Source organism: Manacus candei, unplaced genomic scaffold (genome assembly GCF_025592945.1).
Source record: "Manacus candei isolate 608988 ecotype Guabito, Panama unplaced genomic scaffold, ASM2559294v1 h1tg000048l, whole genome shotgun sequence".
Taxonomy (NCBI): Eukaryota; Metazoa; Chordata; class Aves; order Passeriformes; family Pipridae; genus Manacus; species Manacus candei.
The window spans coordinates 3,355,258-3,378,888 of record NW_026138096.1 but is presented as its reverse complement, the minus strand read 5'-3'; the positions used below and the strand labels follow the sequence as shown (position 1 = coordinate 3,378,888).

General features: G+C 41.4%; 1 protein-coding gene across 3 annotated transcripts in view; it reads left to right on the top strand.

The window, feature by feature from the left end:
* CRMP1 (collapsin response mediator protein 1) overlaps positions 1–19,832 on the top strand; it is a 51,291-nt gene extending 31,459 nt beyond the window's left edge. For all 3 annotated transcript variants that reach the window (XM_051798532.1, XM_051798534.1, XM_051798533.1), the window contains 9 exons: positions 312–392; positions 3,344–3,412; positions 5,443–5,563; positions 6,623–6,779; positions 11,085–11,226; positions 12,841–13,011; positions 14,212–14,391; positions 16,911–17,076; positions 18,798–19,832. In XM_051798532.1, coding sequence (XP_051654492.1) covers positions 312–392; positions 3,344–3,412; positions 5,443–5,563; positions 6,623–6,779; positions 11,085–11,226; positions 12,841–13,011; positions 14,212–14,391; positions 16,911–17,076; positions 18,798–18,889 — 1,179 coding nt within the window. In that variant the 3' untranslated portion in view covers positions 18,890–19,832. The remainder of the gene's footprint in view (positions 1–311; positions 393–3,343; positions 3,413–5,442; positions 5,564–6,622; positions 6,780–11,084; positions 11,227–12,840; positions 13,012–14,211; positions 14,392–16,910; positions 17,077–18,797) is intronic.
* The last annotated feature ends 3,799 nt before the right edge of the window (positions 19,833–23,631 follow it).

The window sequence follows — 23,631 nt, the reverse complement described above, 5'->3', positions numbered from 1 at the left end:
GGCATAACGAGGCAGCTCTGGCAGGGGCTGGGGCAGACTCTGTGTCCCAGGGAAATGCAGCCTTGCTTGGGGCTGTTCACCCTGTCTTGGTGCAGAAGGGCAGAAGTTTGTCCTCTGGGCAAACTGGTGTGTACAGGGGTGAGTAAGTCAACACCAAACAGTGAAGCTCAGGCTCTGAAAAGAGATAATGTGCTATTCACTGAGGTAATTACCAGCATAGAAGGTATGAAACTAGGTGAACAGAGAGGTCTGAGTATTAAGTAATGTGTTTTCCTTATTCAGCAGTGTTTCCTTCTTTATACTACCTGCAGCTTTATGAAGCCTTTACCTTTCTAAAGAGCCTTGGAGCTGTTATCCTGGTCCATGCTGAAAATGGAGACTTGATAGCTCAGGTGAGTGAACTGTCATTTTTATTTCACTTTGTAAGATGATTCCTTCTGAATCTGGCAGGTACAAGTGAAGCAGAATAATGTAAAGCCTTTTTCAGAGGTTTTGGGGGCAAAAAGTGGAACTGAAAAGCTTTATGCTAAAGTCTCTTTCTGCAGCTATCAGCGTAAGCAGCACAGTGAATTTGCAGTGGGTATTAAAACTCACAGACCTATTTATTTTTGAGAATATTCTTATAAATCTTTGAAGTTTGCGAATAAGAAGTACTGTGTTCTTCTAAACATTTCTGAAATGTGTGTTTATGTGTAATCCATACTCTCTGAAGATGCATCTCAGAACAAGGAAACTGGGCTCCAATGCAGTATGTTCCATAAAACGTCCTGGATCCCCAGTGCAGACTTTGCAGGTCAGGTCCCTCGGGGTCGCTGCTGTCCTCGCACTAAAGTGTGCTCTGATCTGTGCCACAGCACATCAAAAGAGGTAACCCAAGGACAGCTGTCGATAGCAAACCTCCCACTGGTTTTTCAGAGGCAGGATTCCCCTCTAAAACAGGGTGGGTGGGTTTGGGTGGGTGTTGTTGTGACTTTATACATTTATGACGAAAGAATCTTTCGAGGCTGTTGCAGAGATGTCTCACTCCTCTGATCCCTTGTACGTGCATCGAGCCCCTCTTAGGTCTGTGAGGCTCTGAGTGAGCCATGGGATTTATCTGCTGAGCTGCTTATCTGCTGGCTTATCCGCTAAGGATGAGGCTGCAGGACTGACAAGGAAATTACAATAGGTAAAGCTGTCTTTGAGATCTGGACAAAGGAACTCACCTTGTGTCATGGCTAAGGGAGAACCTCAAGGGATTATTTGAGGAGTTGGGCAGTGTGTAAAGACTCTTGCCTTGAGTATATTTTGTTTTTCGGTCTGTGGGGTTCTGTCCCCTGTTTGCCTGCTTAGAATTTACCCCCTTTGAGAGCTGCCTTTCAGTTTTGAGTTTGGCCAAAATAACCACTGGGATCAAAAGTTACTAGTAAGGAGTCAACAGGCATATACAGTGCAGTCATGTCTTTCCCCCACTGAAACCAGGTGAAAACCCTCATTTGGATTCAAGAGAGAAAAAAAAGCTGATTTCTCATGAAGTTTAGAGTGATTTAAAATACTAAATACATAATATATAGTTTTAATACAACATAAAATATCAAATAGAATGAAAATTAATAATAAGAAACACGATTAAGTCAATATTACTGTAGGAATGGCAAAATAATACAAATCAAATGGCACCTGTTATGTTTTGATACATTCCCCATTAAAATCAAGGCGCACTCGTGGAATTGCATTTCTGATAGAAATCTATTTCAGTTACATTTTTCTCTGATCAGCCCTAATATACTGCCATGGGATATGAACATGCAGAACAGAAAAATTATTAGGAAAAGAAGAAGTAGTAAATAAATGTAAATTATATTATATATCAACATATTTCTTCACCATTGCCATGTCTCACACAATCAGTCTTTCCTTATGCTTTTATTTAGAAGGATTATTTGAATACTAAAAGGAAAGCTGCCTGCAGGTAGTTTTTTCAGGACTACCCTGCATGAAAATACAAATTTGATCTTATCAAACAAATATTCTATTTCATTAGCACTGTCCAATCCTCTTACAGTGGGTGATTTTATCATATAATCTGATTTTATGACTTTCTTCAAGATGCAAATCTATCCTGTTTTGTGTAGCTATTCTGTACCAACTTGCTATTTTTTTATATGGCTCTAACTTCATCATTTGCTGTATTTTAATTATCTGAAGTCTTTAACTGGCACTGTTTAGAGCCATTGCATTAGTGATGCAGAACAGCTGTTTTAAAATTACCTGTGAAACTTTATGTTTTTCTAACCACAATATTCTTACGCATTCAGATTAATACATTCCTGTTAATGCCTCTTCAGCCTTGATTGATTGCAGCGAAGGCTAAAGTATATGTAAATGTTAACTTCCTCAGGTTTTGCTGGAGCCTGTTGGTAATGTGTGAGTTTTTCCCCCTCAGGGACCTGGGATCAAATATTTATTAGATGACACATTCAAGTATGTTTGGTAACTTCATCCTGGTCTCTGGGGGACATTTATCTGTGTCACAGAGTCATTACATGGTAGAACTGGGCTCATTAGAGCCCTGCGGGCAGGGCAGGGCAGGGCAGGAGGTACATCAGCAGCTCTGGTCCCGCTTCTGCTCTGCTGTCAAGCCTGGACCGACCTCAGATCAGAAGTTGATCACTATTTTCTGCAATAAGGGAGATTTGTTCCGATACCACTGCTTGGCCTTAAATTAAGTGAAGCTTTTTGTCTATTTAAAAAAAAATTATCTCACTGCTGTGAAGCTGGATAGCCCAGAATTTTTTTTTAACAAATCCCCATTGGTCCTAAGATGGGCTTTTTGGTGTGGACACAGCGCCCTCGCAACTGGAGCACAATTTTAGTGATTCACCGTGTAGGAAAAAAGTGTTACAGAGAGCTGAAAGTGTCAGCAATGCTGAAAGTTTAAGAAAGGTAGCAGTGCTTTGTGCATTGCAGCCAGAGAGGAACTTGGGCAAGTAAAGAAGGAATCACAGGGTGGAAGTACCTGTAGTTACTGTTTAGTGTATTGGTTAAAGCCCGTTCCCTGAGCTGGTGTCTTGGTGTCAAGCAAGATTTTCTGGAGGGCAGAGGAGATTTACGGTGGTGGAGCCCAATGGCTCGAGGCACAAATATTCTCTATCACACAGTGGAGACCTGTGTTGGCTGTGCTGGGTGGCATGGGACCAGTTTAGAGCCAGTGTTTTCAGTGTTCAGAGGGCTTATGCAGCTGCGTTTACACAGACTTTAAAAGGGGCAGTCAGACAATATGGCTGTTATTAATCTCCCTGAGGATACTGGGTGCAAGGGTCTCATCCTGGAGCTGTGTCAGCATTTATCTCTTGCATTCCAGGAACAAAAACGTATTCTGGAGATGGGAATCACTGGGCCTGAGGGACATGCCCTGAGCAGGCCCGAAGAGGTAAGAAACTTCACTTATTTTGTCGTTTGTGGAAATATTTTGTCGAACACGTAGTATCAGAGCTTGGTTTCTGTATGTGCAGATGATAGATGGGTGAATTTGGGAAGGCAGCAGTCTGCTTCTCCCACCTCCTCTTCCAGTATTATTCAAAACCTGAAAAGTCCAGGTCCTTTCAGCTTGGTTTACCTTAAAAACCCTTTTGATGCTGCAGCAGGTGGGTTCCCTCAGTCCAGGGATGAGTGTGTCCTTGTACACTCAGGAGTTGCAGCTCCTGCTGCCCTGGGAATGGGTGTGCATGTATTTTTTAAGTGTGACCTTTGTGTTTTGATTTGTGATGACAAAAAAATTGGGCTTGTTGGGGTAAAAATCAGCAGTGCAGCTTGAGGATTAGGCTTTGGAGTAACTGCATTTATTGAAATGCTTTGACTGAAAACCTCCTATAGGTTGCATGTGTACATATGTACCATGCATATGCATATACCCACATATAAATCTACTTCCCTGCTGGCAGATACTTTGGTGGCAGAAATGCAGGTGTAGAAGTGCAAATGCGCGAGAATGGAAAGATGCTGTGAGGCAGCTCATTTTATGCAACTCCTTTATAATAAAATCCAGGCTCTGGTTTGGATCATCTCAGGCATCTGGAAAGGGTTTATTTAATGAGAAGGAAAATGTGAAGACATGAGAGTGTCCCTTAATGTATATGCAGTTCAGGCCGTTAATGGGGTAGTGGAGAGTGGTAGTGGGAAGTGACTGCTTTCCTTGAAGACTAAAGAGATGAGGTCCTGGGGATTTGAGGCTAAACTTGAAGAGATTGTTGTGGTTTGCAGATCTTTATATAACCTCTCCCCAAGGCAAAAGGAATCAGCTTAATTGCTCGCATTCTTCTATTGAACTGTTTATGTACTTTTCCATTTTGCTGTTTAACTTCCACCTAAATTATTTTGATAGAATTGAGTTGTTTCCTTTTGATGAGAACAAGAGCCTAAGGGAAATCTTCATTTGCAGTTTCCTAGAAAGGAATTTTGCATCTTTCTGACCATGCATCTAGTCTGCCTCAACCCCAGTGCTGAGGTACAAAGGCCCTACCTCCTTCCCTGCTCTTCTGAAGGTGCATTTGGGGCTTCCAGAGCAAATGTTCTGATAAAAGTCCTCGGACAACCTAAAGTGACAGTCTGATTTAGGGAAAAAAAACTGTGAAGGATTAAGCTGTGTGGTTTTGGAAGGCCTAAGTTGCTCAACTTTTCTAGCACAACTCTTGGAGAGAAATTTCTGTACCATTGAGTCAGTATTTTCAGTCACAACAGGGTCTTAGGTATTAAAATGCCAATTCTGTTCGTCTGGGAAGGATCTGGTATAAAACTGATGGCTGGGGAAAGGAGTCTCCAGAGCTGCTGGGGAATGCTGCTTCTCCATCTGAAGATGCTTGCTTTGTGTGCCTACATCCCAGATGGCTCCCTGGGAGGAGATTGCCTTTACACTTGCTGACGGAGGGGACTTACTGGGCAGTGCTTCAAAGGTTTTTTTGGATTATGGGCTAAATTCAGTCCATAGTGCTGAAGTTGCTGTTTGAGAATACTTTACGTTTGCTATCATCATTATGTAAAGATTAGGGTAAGCTGCCAGGGAGAGCTCAGAGGTTGTCTTTGAGCTGGGGCGAAGTTTCTTGCTTCATTCTCGTTCCAGCTGCAGAGTAGGAGTCTGAAGCAGAAAGGTGGGAGGGAGGTAAGGAAGAGCTGCATCAGCTGCTTGGACATGACCTTTCCTGGGGTGCAGAGAGCCAGGAAGCTGTGTTTGTGCTGGGGCAACTGTATGCTGCTAGTGACTACAGCCTGACTGTGGTTACTGCTAGCATAAAGTGTTTGAGGCTGGGTTAGCTCCCTGTTTCCCAGCACTGTGTCTCTCTCCATGGAAGAAGCAGAACAAACCCCTGAAGAGTTGTTGCTGAACAGAGATATGGCTCAGTCTTCCAGTTCATTTTTTCTTCAGACTGCTTTTTCAGTTAACTTTTTCCTTCTTGTTTTCCTCAGCTTGAAGCAGAAGCAGTTTTCCGTGCCATTACTATTGCCAGTCGAATAAACTGCCCAGTGTACATCACCAAGGTGATGAGCAAGAGTGCAGCTGATATCATTGCACTGGCCAGAAAGAAAGGTAAGTGTCTTCCTTTTCTTCCCCAAACTTGTATTTTTTTGTTGAATAGAAGCTTAGTGAAAAAAACTGTACATCTTGACCCCAATGACAGGCAATAGGGAGACGTTATCAAAGAATGGTAGCACCATCACACTCTAAATATTTATGACTGGGAAAGATAAGGGGAAATCCTTTTAGATTTTTCAGTTGAGAAACTCTCCCCTTGAGGATCGCATTGTAACTCTTCTGGAACCTTTTTTCCCTTTTACTTTTTCCCTAGACTGCTGTATCTCCATTTATGAGAGGGGGATACTTTATTTCTAACAGGGTCCAGCACATCCTCCATGCCAGTATTTCAGGTTGTTACCCTCCAAGGGGTGGCTTGGGCAGTGACCCTGCTCTTAGAGAAGCCTGGGGCTCGCTCCTAGCCTTGCTGCTGGAGGTTGACTCCCCCAGATGTGCACTGTGGGCCAACCCTGCTTGCTGGGCCCGTGGTGGAATCTAGGTTACAAAGCAGCCAAGAAGGACTTGCGAGCCTGAAGGCAGCTGCTTTTGAAGCTGCATTTGCAGGACTGTTCTGCTGGTTGGTACTACAGAGCTCATGAGCAATACGGAGAAGCCAAAGAGCAAATTATCGTCTTGATGTTTGTATTCTTGGAGACTGGGAGTGTGGTGCTGGGGACCATCTGCTGCTATCTGCTGGTGCTGTGCCCAACCTGGGAGTAGTAAAAAGGCATCTGTCTGCTGAAGGATCCACCACCCAATGCACTCCAAATTGGAGCAACAGAGAGAACGTGGCTGTGATTAAAACAGTACAAATTAAAACCAGGTCTGAACTGTCTCCTTCTGGATTAGAAAGAGAGATTTGTAAATACGCTGATCAAAAGCATGTGTAGCTCAGAGAGACTCCTTATTAATTTTTTATCACATAGACAACACCAGGGCTGCCTAATTTTCTGGGAACTACACGGGCTGTGTAGCAGTGTGTGAATTATACATGGCGCATACAGCAAGGAATGTAACTTGCTGAAGAAGAGAGTGGGTTGTAATTAGTTCCTAAATATCCTTGCTTTCTCCAAGGTCCTCTTGTTTTTGGAGAGCCGATCACTGCCAGCTTGGGCACAGATGGGACGCATTACTGGAGCAAAAACTGGGCCAAGGCTGCAGCTTTTGTGACCTCACCACCTCTGAGCCCTGATCCTACCACTCCAGATCACTTAAATTCGCTCTTAGCATGGTAAGACTCTCTTTTTTTTTTACAGGCTGATGGTGAGGCAAGTCCAAAAGCCATATGGGATGAAGCATCTAGGGATCAGTTTTCTTTAGACCAGTCTTGTACATGAAGCAGTGGAGAAGGAGCATAGAAAACCAGGGATAGTTATATCCTTATGCTTAGGCTGTCAGTCAGGCGAGCAGTCATGGACACTCCATGGTTAGCTTGATAAAGAGGCAACTGCTGGCTATTCAGGAATTAATTCTTCTCTTTCTGTTTTTCATGTGATTCCTAGTTGTACAACTAGATAGTCAGGACTTTGAACTGGCTTTCTCTCTAGATCTCTGCTTTCTTTATCTGAATTGTTAATTAATGATGAGATGGTATCCTCACTGTCCAGCATAAGCACCAGTATGGTGGATAGACCCCCATCTGTGAGACAAGACTCAGTGCTGAGCCCCAGTCATATGTGGCAAGCAGAGCCTCTGAAATGAGGGTTGTCCCTGAACACAGAGATACCTAGAACTGAGAAAACTTTCCTGGGCCAATTTTTGTCAAAGCTGGTGTGGGGCTCTTCTGAAAACTGGCTTGTCCTAAACTAACTTGTATTTGTAGTAGAGTTCTGTGGTTTTTCCTCCTGTATATTGAAAACTTCTGACTTGGTAGTTTGTCTTCATCTGGGATAGACCAAAATCATAGAAGTTTACTTGTGTTTAGTTCTTGCAGCCTTGTTTTTACCTTTAGCCTCCCTTCTGTTATTTTAGGCTCAGGGGTCCTCAAGCTGGAAGACAGCAAAGATGAGAGGTACATGTAGAGCAGGTTTGTCAGGAGAAAGAGGCCGGAGTGGATTACAAGGAGACTGTCAGGGACTTGGTTGGAGACACACGGGAGACTGAAGGCCATCACTTGACAGGATGGGGATGTGGGCTGACTGCCTTGAGGTTGGCAGGGAAAGTTTAATCGCTAGAGAGGTGAAAGGAATGAGGACAGCAGAGGGAGAAGTGTCTTTCTCGTATAGAAGACATCACCAGTGCCTTGCCAAAAACCCAGACTGTAAACCCATCTCTGAAAGTATTTTCTGGCTGTAGCCAACTGTGGATCTCCTTTAGCTTAAGCAAAAGACAATCTGCTCTGAAATGATATAGAAATTCACAGCTGAAGTCCCACCAGGATAGATTGCTAGACCTGGAGTGATGAACTCAACTTACCGTTCAAAACCTTATTTAACTCCTTACCTCTTGTCTCCCCTTTCTGGGGTTTCCAATGCTCTAGACAGTGCAGTAGAATTTGAACCTTAAAAGTTACCTGTTGGTCTTCAGAAAACTTTTCCTCCATGGGACTACAGGCACGTAATGTGGCTGGCAGTGCCAGTGTGGCTGGTAAAGCCCTGGCATGGGAAATTCTGATGCCCTGGAGCTGGATGGGCACATATGTGTGATGGGAAGCTGCTGTCAGTCAGTGCCAGTGCTGTGGGGTGCACACATCTCTGCTTGCACTTGGTGGGTCAGACTGTGCAGTCCCCCAGAGTCCACCCAGGCTTTAACTCAGCTGCTCTAATGATGCTGCATTAATGAATGCACAGTTGAGCTCTGAGTTATGTGTGGCTCTGTTGAGACAGTCTGACGGCAGAAATGGTTTTCCATAATTGAACTTTTTGTTCCCTAAAATAACGATAATTTAAAAAATCACTTTCCTGGTGTGATCCATCAGTATCATCACTTGCAAAGAGTGAAGCTCATTGTGTGAGAGTAAGGCTCTTAGCCAGCACATGTGAATGTGTATCAAAATGTTTGGCACTTTACTCTGTCAGACATGGCTATATGTTTTCTGGAAGAGAGTCCCAAAATAATAGTATGTGGGTCAAAGCAGATTAGCTAAAATAGCAAGAGAATTTTTAGAATTGGAATCCAAATAATGACTTTTTTAAACGAACATCAGAAAGACAAAACGAGGAGTTACAAAGTTTACATTATCCTTCAAGCATGCAAAAATGGCTTTTTTTGTCTGGTGGATTAAAGTCCTAGATCTTAAATGACAGCAGCTTAGCCTGCTTTCAGTTTTAATACTTCGAATCTATACTGTGCAACTCAAGAAAGAACTGTATATTTTATCCGTCTGCCCTGCATTTGTGGGGAATTTTATGCAAGGGTGATGGTAAAGACATCATTTCACATTTCTATTGCACTGTACATTCGGATACCAGTATTTTACATCCATTAAAAAATCCTTACAACATCCTTCCTCTGCAAGCATGTGGCATACTGCTTGTGCTCCTTTCCACAGAAAGCATTGATTTTTCACTGCAAAGTCGAACGTCTAAAAAACCCAGCGTGTCTCATGGGGTTTGCAGATTGGATTTACCTCATGGGATTTGGTCCTTGTTTCATCTGTGGGCCATGAACCTGAGTTACCTTTCATCTTCCATGGTGGGCTGCTGCATTATTGCAGCTGTGATATGTCATCGTATGTGAACCAGAGATGTGAAATCTTGGTGCCTCATGGAAGATGTAACTTGCCATGATAGTTTTGTTTATGGGGAAGAATAAGATGACAAGGTACTGGTCTGGCATTTATTTCATGGTGATCCCTTCTTGTCTCTCAGTGTTTTAGTTGATGTGATGCTTCTCCCCTGTTGAACAGTAGTGTGCATCCAGACAGCAGGAGTGCCTGTGTGGTTAACTAGGAGGTGTTGGGCAGCTCTCAAGCAACATACTTCAGCTTCAGAAATCTTCTGTTGATTTGACTGGACAGTGCAGTTCATGTCATTAATTGTCATTAAATGTCAGAGGAGAGGGAAAACGGAGTTCAGAGGAAGCAAGTCCTTTTCATCTTTCAGGGGCAGGAATTAGTAGCATAGTGTAAGAGTCACAGCACAACCTCAGGGAAATGGGCAGTGATACAGGGCCTGGCTGTGATATTCAGGTTTTCATGGTTGTATCCATCAGAGTGCAGAAAAGAGAGAGGGTAAGCCACAGGAAGCTTTGCTGACAGAGGATCATCAAAAAGGAAGAAATGGCATTTCAATCTTCTGACTTTATTGTTGCGTTGGAATAAATGAACGTGTAACTGATGGATTTGGTTTAATCCTATGGAGTAACACCAGACAGTCTTTAATAATCAAGAAAAGCTAAAACATTAAATTCTTGGGTTTGGCTTCTTCTAAAATGTGGATGAATGGGTGTGAGCACGGCGAAGAACCAGAAAATAGGCTAAAGGTTCTTCTCTGCCAGCAGTCATTAAGGCTGGCAGCCCAGAAAATTGCAGTAGAATTACTGAAGTGTGACCCTTTTTTCTTCAGCACTTTGCTATTTGTTAGCTTTTTGGATCTAAATTTGTGGACCAGAATCATTCAGATGTTTTAGAGCTGGAACTTACATAATCAGTTAGAGAAAAGGATGACAGGCTCTTGGGGACATCACCCTTGTGGAGTGATGGAAGAGAAATCATAGTTTTAATGTACTTGCCTCCTGTAAGTTTAATCAAGAGCTAAAAATATCACCTATTTCCTGTGGATATTGGAGAACCTGTCTTCTTTTTTGTCATTCTATTTTTGCAAGATTCTGCATATTGATTATGTTCTTCCTCCTTATTCCCGAGAGCAGCTGTGATCCAGTTCTGCTCTCTGAAAACAAAATTTTCTCTAGGCTGAAAAAACCTAACTTCATAAATAAAAGCATTATTAGATGGTAGCTCTTTTTGTGTTTTATTCCATGCCTTTTTCTGTGTAAGACCTTTAAATTAGATAAATCCAGAGCATGTGTTTGACTTGCACTATGCCTTTTGATGTTTAATGAGAAGACTACCTCAAAAAAATTTCCTTTTCTATTTTCATGATTCTGTTTTGGAAGGTCAGATATAAGTATTCATGTAAGGTTTGCAAGAAAAATATATGTGCAAGAGAGAAATACAGAGAAATAAGCTTGATGCTCATGACTTTGCACTGTAAAATTTGCCATTACTTTTTAATGTGGTTGTGAATTAATGTATCTCGAGAGTGGCAGACATTTCATACAAGCTTCCGATCATTTCCTTAATCCTGGATTAATCCTTTGTCCTGGTTAGTGGGGTTTTGCCTGATCTCTGTTGATAAGCAGCCTAAAACCAGAGGGGGCTGTAATCCAGGAGTTCAGTGTGCTCCTGGGGGAAAGTGGAGATGTCCAGTGCCATTGTTGCTCTTCAGTGATCTGTAACCAACATGTAAAGGCTGCTGGCATGATTTACAGCCTATGCCTCTGGTGTGTAGGCTTGAAAGGTCCATCCTCAGCCAGTCTGAGACCAAGGTCACCTTGGTGATGCCTGATCTAAACCTTCTGTGTGTTAACTCCACAGTGGGGACCTGCAGGTGACGGGAAGTGGACATTGCCCATATAGCACTGCCCAGAAAGCCGTTGGAAAGGACAACTTCACTATGATTCCTGAAGGGGTCAATGGAATTGAGGAAAGGATGACTGTTGTCTGGGACAAGGCTGTAGTAAGTAATTGCTTACTTTTATTGACTAAAAAAAAATGGAGTGTTGGCTGAATAATGAAGGCCAGGAGACTCTTGACCAGTACTTTAATGACTTTCTAATATATTTCTGAAAATTCCCTGAGAGAATGCTACTGAGAGGTGAATTGCTTGTTTCAAAAACCTCTTCCAGTTGTTTAAACTCAGGGCTGTGTTTCACTTCTGACACTGCACCACAATTGCATTTTATTAGACCTGAGGCTTCCCAGACTCCACTGCTCTATTTTCCGGTTGTGTCAGAGCGGATGCTTCTGAGAGTTGTAGTACCTGGAGCAATCTAATGGTTCTGAAGTGGACCTCACATAAACGTGATGAATGGATTGTTTGAATTTGGGAAGTGTCTCGTCGTTTTTGAGAAATTACAAATGGATGGCAGCTGAACCTGAGGCTAAATGATTAAATGCTTTGAAGGAGAACATTGTACATAATTCATACTGGCATGTTTTGCAGTGGACTGCCAGTATAAGTCAGCAATTCTTTGATGATTCCATGGATCCTAATGTATAGTGATATTCTCCCTCTATTGTCTGTCTCCACATACACACCCATGCACACTCACACACACACACTCATTACCTTACATTGCATTGTGCTCAAATGCATATTGCAAACTGGGAAGTGGTAGCATTTACAGTGCTCCAGTGAGCACTTCTCCCAGACTGTATTTCATAACCACTTTCTTCAGGGACTGCTATTGAGATTCCAAGCACAGAAGCAGCTTCAGGTACCTGCCATGTAGGAACAAAACAGGGAAGCAAGCAAAGTGCAGCCAGGCAGTGATACTTCTCTTTTGTTACTCCCTCAGTGGGAAGGACCTGCAGCAAAGGCTGCAACATGGGATTTACGGGTGGTAACATTCAGTCCTGCGCCACCGGGTAGCTTATATTTTGCAAATCTCATGTTTTACCAGGCAGGAAATAAATTTTTATTTAATACTAAAAAGTTTAGTGGTGGTGTTTTTCCTTAGAACATTGTCCTTGCTCATTGCCAGGGAAGACCCCAAAGTACTCTACTGAGAAATCAAAATGCTGTTGTGTTCAGTTGCGACTACCATGCAAAGTTCTATTCGTGGTGACATTTCTCCAGGCAAGGATTTTATAATTGGGGTTGTATTACTCAGATGTATAGGTTTGGTAATGCTAATAATAGAATGGACCTAATTTGCAAGAAATGTTCCCAGAAGTGTTGGACTCTTGATCTTTTGTTTCATTTCCTAATACTCATATACATTTCTCTGTTTTAAAATTGGTTAAACATTTAAATGGAAATTACTGGGACTAGCAACAGAACACACTTAGGCACCAATGTGTAGAGAAAGAGACCTTAGATGACTGAGGACCTTGATGGTATCACCTGCATTAAGGTTTCGTTGGCTGTTCTTTGCAGTGCCTGGAGTAACACATTCATTTATTTGAAACTCCCAAGTAATGTGCTTTATATAAAGTCCTGTGGGATAAAATTTGTTTCATGCAACATCACTGTATCTATAAAGTACATGCTTTCCCATACTGTTCAGTACTCTGAATAGTAAATCCCCATTTCATAAGCAATGTTTTGCTCACATCACATTGTTTTTAGGCCACGGGCAAGATGGATGAGAGCCAGTTCGTAGCTGTCACCAGCACCAATGCTGCCAAAATCTTCAATCTGTATCCAAGAAAAGGCCGGATTGCTGTAGGATCAGATGCTGATGTTGTTATTTGGGACCCTGATAAGGTGAAGACTATAACAGCCAAAAGCCATAAATCGGTAAGGACAAAAGGAAAACCAGAAAGAAAAAAGAAATGTCACTGTTACTTTTCAGCTGTTGATCCTAAATCATGTGAACACCAAATGCAGGGGATACAGAGGAGTGGAGTAACTGCCTGCTCCTATTCTGAAATGGGTGAATGTTTCTGGACATGAAAGTATTGAAATCCTGCATTGGAAGCATTGGGATCAGGATCTTTTCTTTCATGCTTTAGGCAGATCTGTAAATAGGTGTGAAACAGCAGCTCTGCAGCTGAGGTTAATAAGTCTGTGAGGATAAATTTAAAACCAACTCATTTTTTTTGTTCACCTGAAAAGTACCTAATATTATAAATTGCATGATTAAATCAGCAGTATTCTAAATTATGAGAGATGATGAAATATTTTGATAATACAGCTCTAATCAGCTTCATGAATCAGATTTTCTGTTTAATTTCCAGAGTTTTACCACATACATCTCTGCCCTTAGTGCAGAGTACTAGAGACTGCTAGTCTCTTTGATTTTGACTGTGACTGGTTTTACCTTATATGTTGTCTGTCTTAAAGTTGTTATCTTATTGCTCAGTGCTTTGATCTTTTGCATTGGGGAATTCTTCCGAAAGTTTTACTGGAAATCCAGTAAAATGTTTTATATTAAAAAGGCAAAAACCACTTAGAAACCTTTAAAAAGTAAGTTTAGGTGATTCAGTTTCTATTTCTCTCTTGGGATCTTTCTGTATTTTCAAGAAAGTAGTAATCACACCTGCCCTGTCATTCCCATTAAGACTCAGGCTTTCCTGGTCCTTTCTGGACTTTTTGAGACAGAAGTATGTGTGCTGGCCCCTTTGAAATTCACTTACTTGAAAGTCACAACAGATGCATGGCTGGACCAGGTCCTCTGGATATCCAGCAGCTGAGTCACAATTTTCCTTCATATTAAGGGTACCATAATTCTAGAGGCTCTGGAAAAATACGGCAAGTCTTCAAAAACAAGTGAGAGAAAGCCTTGATGGAAAATGAGAAATAGAAGGAAAAGTCTGATCCAGGAAAGTCTGACCAGAAAAATCCTTTAAAGTGATTTCATAATGCATTACTTTTCCTTCATACAAACCAATTTTATACATTTATTAATGGCTGTTATCTAAAACTATGACTAAAAATACAGATTATAAATTACTAATTGAAAGAGATCTGGCAGTGAATATGTTGGTTCATTCTCAGGCCATTGAGTACAACATCTTTGAAGGAATGGAGTGCCATGGTGCCCCACTCGTGGTCATAAGCCAAGGGAAGATTGTGTATGAAGATGGAAACCTGCACGTAAATAAGGGAATGGGCCGCTTCATCCCTCGCAAACCTTTCCCTGAATATCTTTACCAGCGCATCAAAATCAGGAATAAGGTAATGTCAAATACTGCTTAATCTTCTTTGTAGCCAAACCCTCTTGAAACCACAGCAGCGTAGGTTTTTAATGTTACTGTGCTAATGAGTCCATTTCAGATGGATTGTATGTGACTTGTTCAAAAAAAGACCACAAAACTAGTTCCTCTGCAATTGTGAACTGATGTAACACCACGAGCTTCAGTGTGTAGAGCACATAATTGTCAGTTGGGCATAATTGCCTTCTGTCCAGCTGTGCAGGCTTTTGAAGGGAGGTAGAATAGTGATAGAATTTACTTTCAGTTAAAATTCAGGAAAAGATAAAGCTGCTTGTGGAGGAGGGTTAAGCAGAACAAAACCAGAATTTCAAATTGCATACTGAACTGCCACACTGCAGAGAAGAAAAGCATGTAAGCCAGAGATACTCATTATATTGGGCATCTCTGAACTATTGTTAGTGCATTTGCTGAGCTGGGTATTAGCAGCATTCATAACTCAGAAAACTTTTCTCTTTTGATAAATAAAAAGCTTGGGAAGTGACCAAAATTAAGACTGGTCTTAAGACGGGTCACTTCTGGTTTTGAATTGTTATATCTGTCCTGCTCTTTTGAAAACCAATTGGTTGGGCACTAGTTTGGGGTTATTTGGAAATTGCTTCTTGCCACTGAGCAAGAAAGTCGCTGTGAGAGCAGAGATAATGAAAAAAATTGACTAAAACTCATATTTTCTTCAACCAAGCATGTATAATAGGCTGTGAGACTGGCAGCTGAAATTAAGTCTATGAGCAGGTTGATAGTTTCTGTCTTTCGTCATTTATGATACAAATTCTGTCAAACTGCAGAAAAAAGGTTTGCACTTCTTAGGAGAAAAGGCCCAGTAAAATGGAAATGCACCTGCCAAAGTTTTGCAGAATACCAATCAGTGTTACTTTTTTTTTTTTTTTACATAATCCATGTAGATGACAGGGGCCTTGTCTTCACACTCGCTTCTCAAGGGTTTAGCTCTTGGGAGTGCTATATAAATTAGTGATGATGTCATTAGAATACTGAAACCAGCACGTTAAAAACAAGTATCAAAGAATAGTGTCTTGTAGCAGGAGTTTGCACAAAGGTAACTGGGCTAAGTAACCTGTGTCTTGCAGGTGGGCCTGGATTTTGGGAGACTTTTGATACTTGGGCCAGGTGTGCAAAGAGACAAAGAAAGGGACTGCTGTTTTTGCTCCTACAGCTCCCTCTGCTGCCTGCCCAGAGGAAGGGAGAGCAGATCCGTGACCGCTTTTTTTTTCCCACTGTCAAATTTTATCCATTGGAAATATTTAGAAAAAACCAGTCATGGTAGTGTCAGCTGCCCTATGATCATGTCAGTGCACGACAGAGGAATGTAGAAAACACATATCAAGCAAGGGACTGCAAAACAAGGAACTGGCACAGGTTAGCAGTATAAATTTATCCCTGGAGCAGGGATAGGATTATAAATTCGTGCTTCTGTGGGTCCCTGGAAGATGCATTCATTGCTGTGATTGGCATCTGCTTTCTTCTGAGCATTAGTTTTGGCTCAGCTTGCAAGACGGTGGCTCTTCTGAGCCTGATGTCCCCATCACCAAAAACAAGGAAAATGCATTGATTTCTGTGAGAGCTGGATTAAACCCCCATGAATAGTGTCTTTCTGTACAGTGTTTTAATTTCATTTTTAACCTGTTGGGGAAATGGCTCTGAAAACCATAATCTTGTAGTCTCAGACTTCTGATCTTTTTGTAGTCTCAGACTTCTGATCTTTTTGATGAGCTTTGGATTCTGCAATTCAATGGCTTCAGGCTCTTTCTGAAAGTTGGAACTCTTCTTATTAAAATATTATTTCCTAGATTGCTATGATTTTAAGGCCAGTGAAGTTGTTTTGATTCTTTTCTCATATTCCTCATAAGAACTGTACAGAGAAAAAATGTGGAGACCGTGAAGTGAAATCAGAATTTAAGTGACAGATACTTTATTGACAAATATTATAAGATGGGTCCCATGCCACAGTGTGGCGTACAATTGCTTTTCTAGTTGATGATAAGAAGTTGAAACTTTTGAAATTTAATTTAAAAATTACCACCACTTTTCAATGAAGAGAATTGAGATCTTTGAAGGGGAGGAGCAGAGGGAATACAGGTAGGAGAGAAATTGCTGCAGTTGGTATAGTGGGTATCAGTCTGTTACAACCCAAGTGTTATTTGGCAGTGGAATGGAGAGAGAAAATATGATTGTGATTGATCTTACGTAAAATAAACATCTTAGGTCGACCTTTGTTCTTTTGAATCCCATTTCACCCCATTGATTGTGAAGAAAGCCTGATAAGGATCTCTCTCATAATTTATATATATATAGAAATGGAAGGAGGAATTTGTAATTTCCTATATATATAAAGCAAACTGCAGCTTTGCTCTATATATAGCAGAATATAGCTCTGTGCTCAGTGCTCTCTGCATGCAGGCAGGAGTATCTTTTGGCAGCATTATCAGAGCATTCAGTGTCTGGATTTTTACTCTCCTCTTGATCTAGGTGGGGGGACTGCAAGGAGTCTCCAGAGGAATGTATGATGGGCCTGTGTATGAAATCCCAGCTACGCCAAAATATGCAACTCCTGCACCCTCAACTAAATCCTCCCCTGCCAAAAACCAGCCCCCACCAATCAGAAACCTCCATCAATCCAATTTCAGCTTATCAGGTAAGTCAGCCTGACTAATGAGAAACATTTTAAAGCCATGAGTTTGGATTATTGGTGATAAATTTCAACCATAATTACTTCTTTAATAAAATGTCAAAGGATTGTATATACTCATATACATGCATATACTTACACACACACACACATATATACACATGTATGTATACACGTTTTTATGCATTTTTCCCTAGGAATATTTTACACATTGCCAAATATTCAAGATGCTTGCAATTTGAAATTTTTCTGTGTCAGTCTTCCATTACTATTTACCTGGCCCACTGCAATTAGCTGAGGTCACTGGTTGATGTGACTGAAGCCCCTTGATGGTGTGTACAGCTGGTGGGACTTGGGTCTGGTGCAACCCTTCTGTCTCAGACAGCTCAGATGCTACATCACCAGAAGCTGCTAGACATGGAAACCTCCACTGTCCTTGTCCTTGGTTGTAAACCATGTGCAGAAGTCGTTCGTATGCAGATTGGAGTATTTCTTACCCTCTTTGCTCTTGGTGTCCAAAACATTTTCCATGGTACGTAAGAAATAGACTGGAAAATCATCCTTTGGGGTTGCTGGAAATAATTCTTGTCCTCTGAAGACAATTACAAGTGTTTCAAATCCTTGTCTTTCAAAAGTCTACAGCCCCAGTGGTGAATAATGCCTCCATATGGTGTTACAAAAGTCATTGGATTTTCTCCCTTGTGGGAGCTAATGGTGGAGTTTTCCTCCGTGACAGATCCTGTCTTAGAAACTAAACAAAACTTCTGGAAGAAAATCCAAGGAAAGCAAATATATTAAAAACCTTTCTAGAGAGTTGAAGTATATTTTTGCCCATACACCTGGGGCCAGGATGACATATACAGGTCTATATGAAGCTATAGAAAGCAGAAAAAGTGCTTAGAAATTTGACATCTTAGTAATAACTAGTAAGTGGGATTTGCATAAGCATCTGAAGCTGTGGTTTTACAGTCCACTGCTGGATCTGTGTACTACCAAGGCATCTAGTGGTACAAATTTGATCCAAATGGTGCAATCACACATTATTGTGTTCTTTTGAAATTAAGCAGAACCAGAGACTATGATAACATTTTAAATTACTCCACACATTTATGGTAGTCTTACATTACCTTTAGGAAACTGAGTGTGATCAGGCAATATTTAGCCTGAGAGAAAGCTTACTGTCCCCTTAGCTTAACCTTTCAACATTTTAAAATGCAGTTTGAAGTGGGTGTGAGTCTACATCAGCTCAGTGCTCCTTTCCTCGTGGATTTATCATTGCTAACATCAGATTTACTGTACTGCTGACCCAAGGGCTCAGTAGGGACAGATACTCTAAATCGGTGACACAGTTTTGAAAAATCCAGTCTGCAAGTACCTGTTTTGGGCTTTTTTTTGTAGTTAATAATACTTTCTGTCAGGGTCTGATCTCGAAAGGGAATCCAGTCCATAGCCTGTCATGGGCTCTTCTTCAGGTTGGTGGAATACAATCCCCCATGTAGCGTGGACATCAGTCTGGTCCTAAACATTTCATCCTACACTTCCCATTCAAGACAACTGGAATTAAGGCACAGAAATGTGCCTTGAAGATCAGTTTAGCATTTCAGTCAGAGGTCGGCTCAAGAGAAACCAGCACACGGTCATGTGAGAGAAGCATAGCCAGGTAAAATCTCACTGCTGGTGGTTTATTCCTTTTCTTAGCTTTGTTTCCTCATTCTCTGCTGTTGCAGGAGCTCAGATTGATGACAACAACCCACGTCGTACTGGCCACCGCATCGTGGCACCTCCTGGTGGTCGCTCTAATATTACCAGCCTTGGCTGAAAACTGATGATGGACAGAAACACGAGGATGAAGGATTATGGGAATAATGTCCATTCCCTTCAATATCTGTGTTATTGAGCCCACAGTTTTATTTGGTACTAATGGAAATAAAAAAAAAAAATGTCTTTCTTTTTTTTTTTTTTTTTTTTGTATAGAAGAGGTGATAATAGTGTGGTGTGTTTGCTTGGAACTACTTGCCTCACAATTGTGCTTTCATGCCATAGTCACCTTAAAGCATGGTGCTTCCATTGCCCCTTTAGTGACTACAGGTTTTAGCTTTGTCTTGTAACTGAATGATGGTTCCTTTGCACCCTTTCGCTGTATTAGAGTAGTTAGTGCATGTTACTGAGTTATTTATGCAAGTTGCATTCTGTGAGTGAGTCCCTTTAGAACACGTTGCCAACAATTGACTAGACACAATGCCAAGATTAATGTCTGTATTTGAGAAACACCACCAAAAACACTTATGAAGGAAGAAAATGGCCATCTTGAAAGTAAGCAGTAGAGTAGTATAGGCAGCTTCTGTTTAATCTTTAATTTATTATAAACCCAAGAAGCACTTCTCTCAGACACAGAAGATCATCGGGACACGTAATGACAAATGGTCTCCGTAGCACCTGTCTGTTCCCACTCGGTACATTCCAAGTCTGTGTCCTTCTTGTTTCCATTTTAGACAGAGCCATAATTTTTACATACCAATGCCATTGCCACCCCTGCAGGGATTTCTCCACCTGGGCAGTAGTGCTCTCCTTCTGCATGAGATTTTTGGTACTTACAGATAATCCAAGTTGCCGTCGGATTTTTAAAGTTTTTTGTACAAACTTTTTCCTTTGTAATCACATGCATTTTTACTTACTCTACCGTATCAAGATCTACTAGTTGTGGTTCAATTTCTGAATTCAAAGCTTGTGAAATAAAAGAAATTAATTGATGGGTAAGCGTCCTCCTCTGCTTTCCAGTGCTGTGACTCAGTGATTGAAAATTTAGAATGGAGAAACTCAAGAGAAGTTGTCTCTTAGGTTGACATCGTGCCATAGAAGGAAACTCCTTAGATCACAAGTGTTGTTAAACACATCATTACAGATGTCTGCATACTGTATGTCTTAAGTAAATAGAGCTCACAGTAAATGTACGTACTAAAAATTGTACTAACTAATGGTTGGTCTCAGTCTTAGAGGTCTTTTCCAACCTTAATGATTCTGCAATTCTGTGACATTGCAGCTGCCTCAGTTAACTTTCTCCCAAGACCTTCAGGTCTACATTTCATTTGCCTGAAGTGGTAACTCATTGCCATTAACCTCGTCTGTAGTACAGAAGCAGTATGCAGTGCTCCAGTTTGACCTAAGCTGTATTTGACTTCATACTGGTTTTCTCTGCTGACAATCCATGCAAGTGTCCTGGCATGGCATGAACAAGACATGCTCCAGGTAAGGTGAGGAAAGTGGACTTTAATTCTGTCTCTGACAATGCATGAAGTTTTTTCTCCTTGTCTTTCACACTCCTTCACAAACTATGTAAAGAAACCTTATTTCCTGTCACTTATTGTCTAATTGTGTTGCAGATGCTGTGGGAGGTGTGGGCTACAGTGGAGGTGGGGTGCTAAGAGATTAAGGAGGTCAGCAGAACACCTTCCCCTGTGCCACTTTGTCTACACTGCAAAGCTGCACCAGGAAAAGTCTTGCAGCAGCGTGGTGCCACTGTAATGGTTTTATCTAACTGCACCCGTCCATCCCATCCACACAGCAGTAACTTGGGTTGGCACAGACAACTTGGTGATAGCCAGGTGCACATGGGACATAAATGTTTTGGGAAGTAGCCTACCTGAAGCCTGTCATTCTGAAGCCAGTATGCCATCACCTCTGGCTTCCCTGGGAAAGGAACCGCTACCCTGGAAAACTCCATTTGGATCAGCTTGGTCAGAAACCTGGCAGCAGAGCTGGTCCGAACAGCCAGCTTTTCTTTTTCCTTTGGCTCTGGGCTGAACCAGTGGAGAAACACTGCAGTTCAGTCTGCAGTGACCTGAATTGATTGCTCCCAAAAAAGAGGAAAATAATGCTTTTCATGAACAATCCCTTCCGCTAAGAATTCAAATTCATGTTTCCTATTGCCTGGAGAGTACTCTCATCCCCAGGTCTGCTTGGTGGTTCAGATATTTTATGACATGAATTAAAATAAATTGCTCACTTGGTGGTTCAGGTTGTTTATAGGAAGTAAAATAACACTAGCAGAGAAGCCTGAGGACAACCTGCCCTGGAATAACCTACAGCCAAGCAGGTAAGGCAGTCCTGAAATGTCAAGTCTCCATTTTATCTGTTCTATTCCAACCCATTTGCTGTGAATGTTGACAGCCAGCAATGGTTTTGGTGATGTAACCCTGACAACAGAAATACAGCTGGTTTGTGAAGCGATGCAGCAAATTTGACAGTGTGAAAATTTCAAAACTGCTGGTTACAATTTCCATAGTGCTTTCCTTGCATGCTTTGGTGCAAGTAGCAATTGTTGCTCATCTCCAAATACAACTCCTACTCAATGTATGAGGCTCGTCACGCTTGAGGTGGTAGAAATGATCACTGTGTAACCAGTGTTGAGATTCCACTTTTCCTACATGCTTAACAGCATCTTAAACCAAAGAACCCTTTGCCTACAAGCTACTTAAAGATCCACTGTTAACAGGCATTTATTTTTTCACAGTGAAGAGTCTGTGATTAAATACATGTGTGGGTGTTTGAGAGGCATTTCATGGTTCAGTGCTTCTGGTGTGAACAAGACTGTGCTTGTCGGGTCACTGTGACTATCCTACGATTTCTCCAAGGAGAAATACCCCAGTGTACCCATGAGGTTCATAAGCCCCTGCAACCTGGCCACTGCTGCCATGGGGCTGCTGAGGGGCAGCCTGTAGGAAACCTGTGGATCCTGTGCTGTGCCAGAGTCTCTGCTCTGAACATGCAATGCTGCCTGGATGTGATTCAAGCAGCAATTGTTTGGAGCACAGGCACCCTACGTGGATGTTACTGTGATACCATCAGAGAAATGGCATCTGCCATTGCTCATGGAGAGTTAAATAAAGCAAGGTAAGTGGTGCTTCCCTTACCAGCTGGAGGCCTATTTCATAGCAATGCCTCTGCCCCTACATCACTAACCTGTCCTGAAGACAATAAAACTAACAGTAAAGAAAATGTGGATTAGCTGGTGATCCAAGCGCATCCTGCGGAATAGGAAACTCTACTTGAGTTTGCTTCCTTGTAGGAGCACCAAGCTGGGAGATGTTCAGTTTGTGAACTTGGGGGTGGGGAGCTGCTGTTACCTCACTAAAGCTGGTAGCAATGCAGAGCTTTCATGCTTTCTGAATCATCAAGCTTCTAAAAATTTGCAGCAAGTTATGACCTTTATATACCGGATGTAGCCCTAATGGTGTAGAACTCACTCTTCCATGTTGCTATTTGCAGACCGCTTAAAATACGTCTCTGCAACCAGCCTGAGGATTATCTGTCAATCAAGTGATGTGGAAGAGAAGGCTGGATCCATAGATCACCAAGGAGGTGGCAAGAAGAATTTGCTGTATTGTTTTCCAGGATTTCATCTTCTTGACATAAACACTTGTCCAAGGAAAAGTCTTCAGTGTACAAAATATCTACTCAGATATCTATCAGTTCATGTAAATATACCCTGACATTAATAACAGGTGTTACATTAAAAAAAAATAATTAAAAATTGGAAATATTGCAAATCTGCATGATAAAAGACAACTTCATAATTAGAATATCAGTCTGGAATAGCAATGATTTAATTCAAGTTGTATCTTAATCCTGTGTAATTGCCAAGGAGCTCTTGGTATAAAAAAATGTATTTTCATTCCAGGTTCAATAGAACACCGGATTTTGCTTTTTTTTTTTTTTGTTTCGCTTCAGGAAGTGTCCATGAATTCAGTGCTTGCATCTGAATTGTCACCTCCCTTAAAAATTCAGAGATGTCTGAATGCACCATGTTCCTTATTTCCTTCCCTCTGCACTTAATACTAATCTATTAGTCATTGTTCATCTACTCTTGGTAAAAAAATTAAATCTCAGTCATCTAAAGAAACTGATTTTATGATAGCTTTTCATCATGGTTGTGATGAACTTTGCTCAAACTTTCCAGATAAATTTCAATAATGGCAGTGAGGGGTATTGGGAGAAGGGTCTATGGGATATGTTACCCTCGATGTTTAAAAACAGGAAAAAAGAGGCATGACATTTTCCCCTGAATTTCTGCAGAAGTGTTTATGATATATGCCTGTAAAGTATGATCAAAGCTCCATGTTGCCCTTTCCAGAACAAAATAAAGAAAGGGTGCTTTATAGATTTACACTGTAGAGCAACTGTTTTGAGCTGTGACTGGACTTAATCTTCAGTGATTTTTCCAACCGAAATGATTCTGATTCTATAACATAACACAGAAGTTCAACAGTGCTTAACTGCAGAGCAACTGTTGTGACTTTTGTTTGGCATTTGCTACACTTGTTTTTTGGCACAATTAAACTCTCTCTTGTTCAGTATCTGTATCACTGACAGGGAGTGATGGCAAGTGCACGAAATCTGCTCATGACATTAAACAGGAACTCGGTGTATCCATGCAGAAACTCAAAGGAGACTGAGAAGTCAGTAACAGGGGCAAGAAAAGCAGGTGTTTTGTTGGGAAATTGCTAATGTGACTGTGGGAGAAGAGAATAAAGGTCTGTAAAAACTCCATCATAGGAAAGTCGG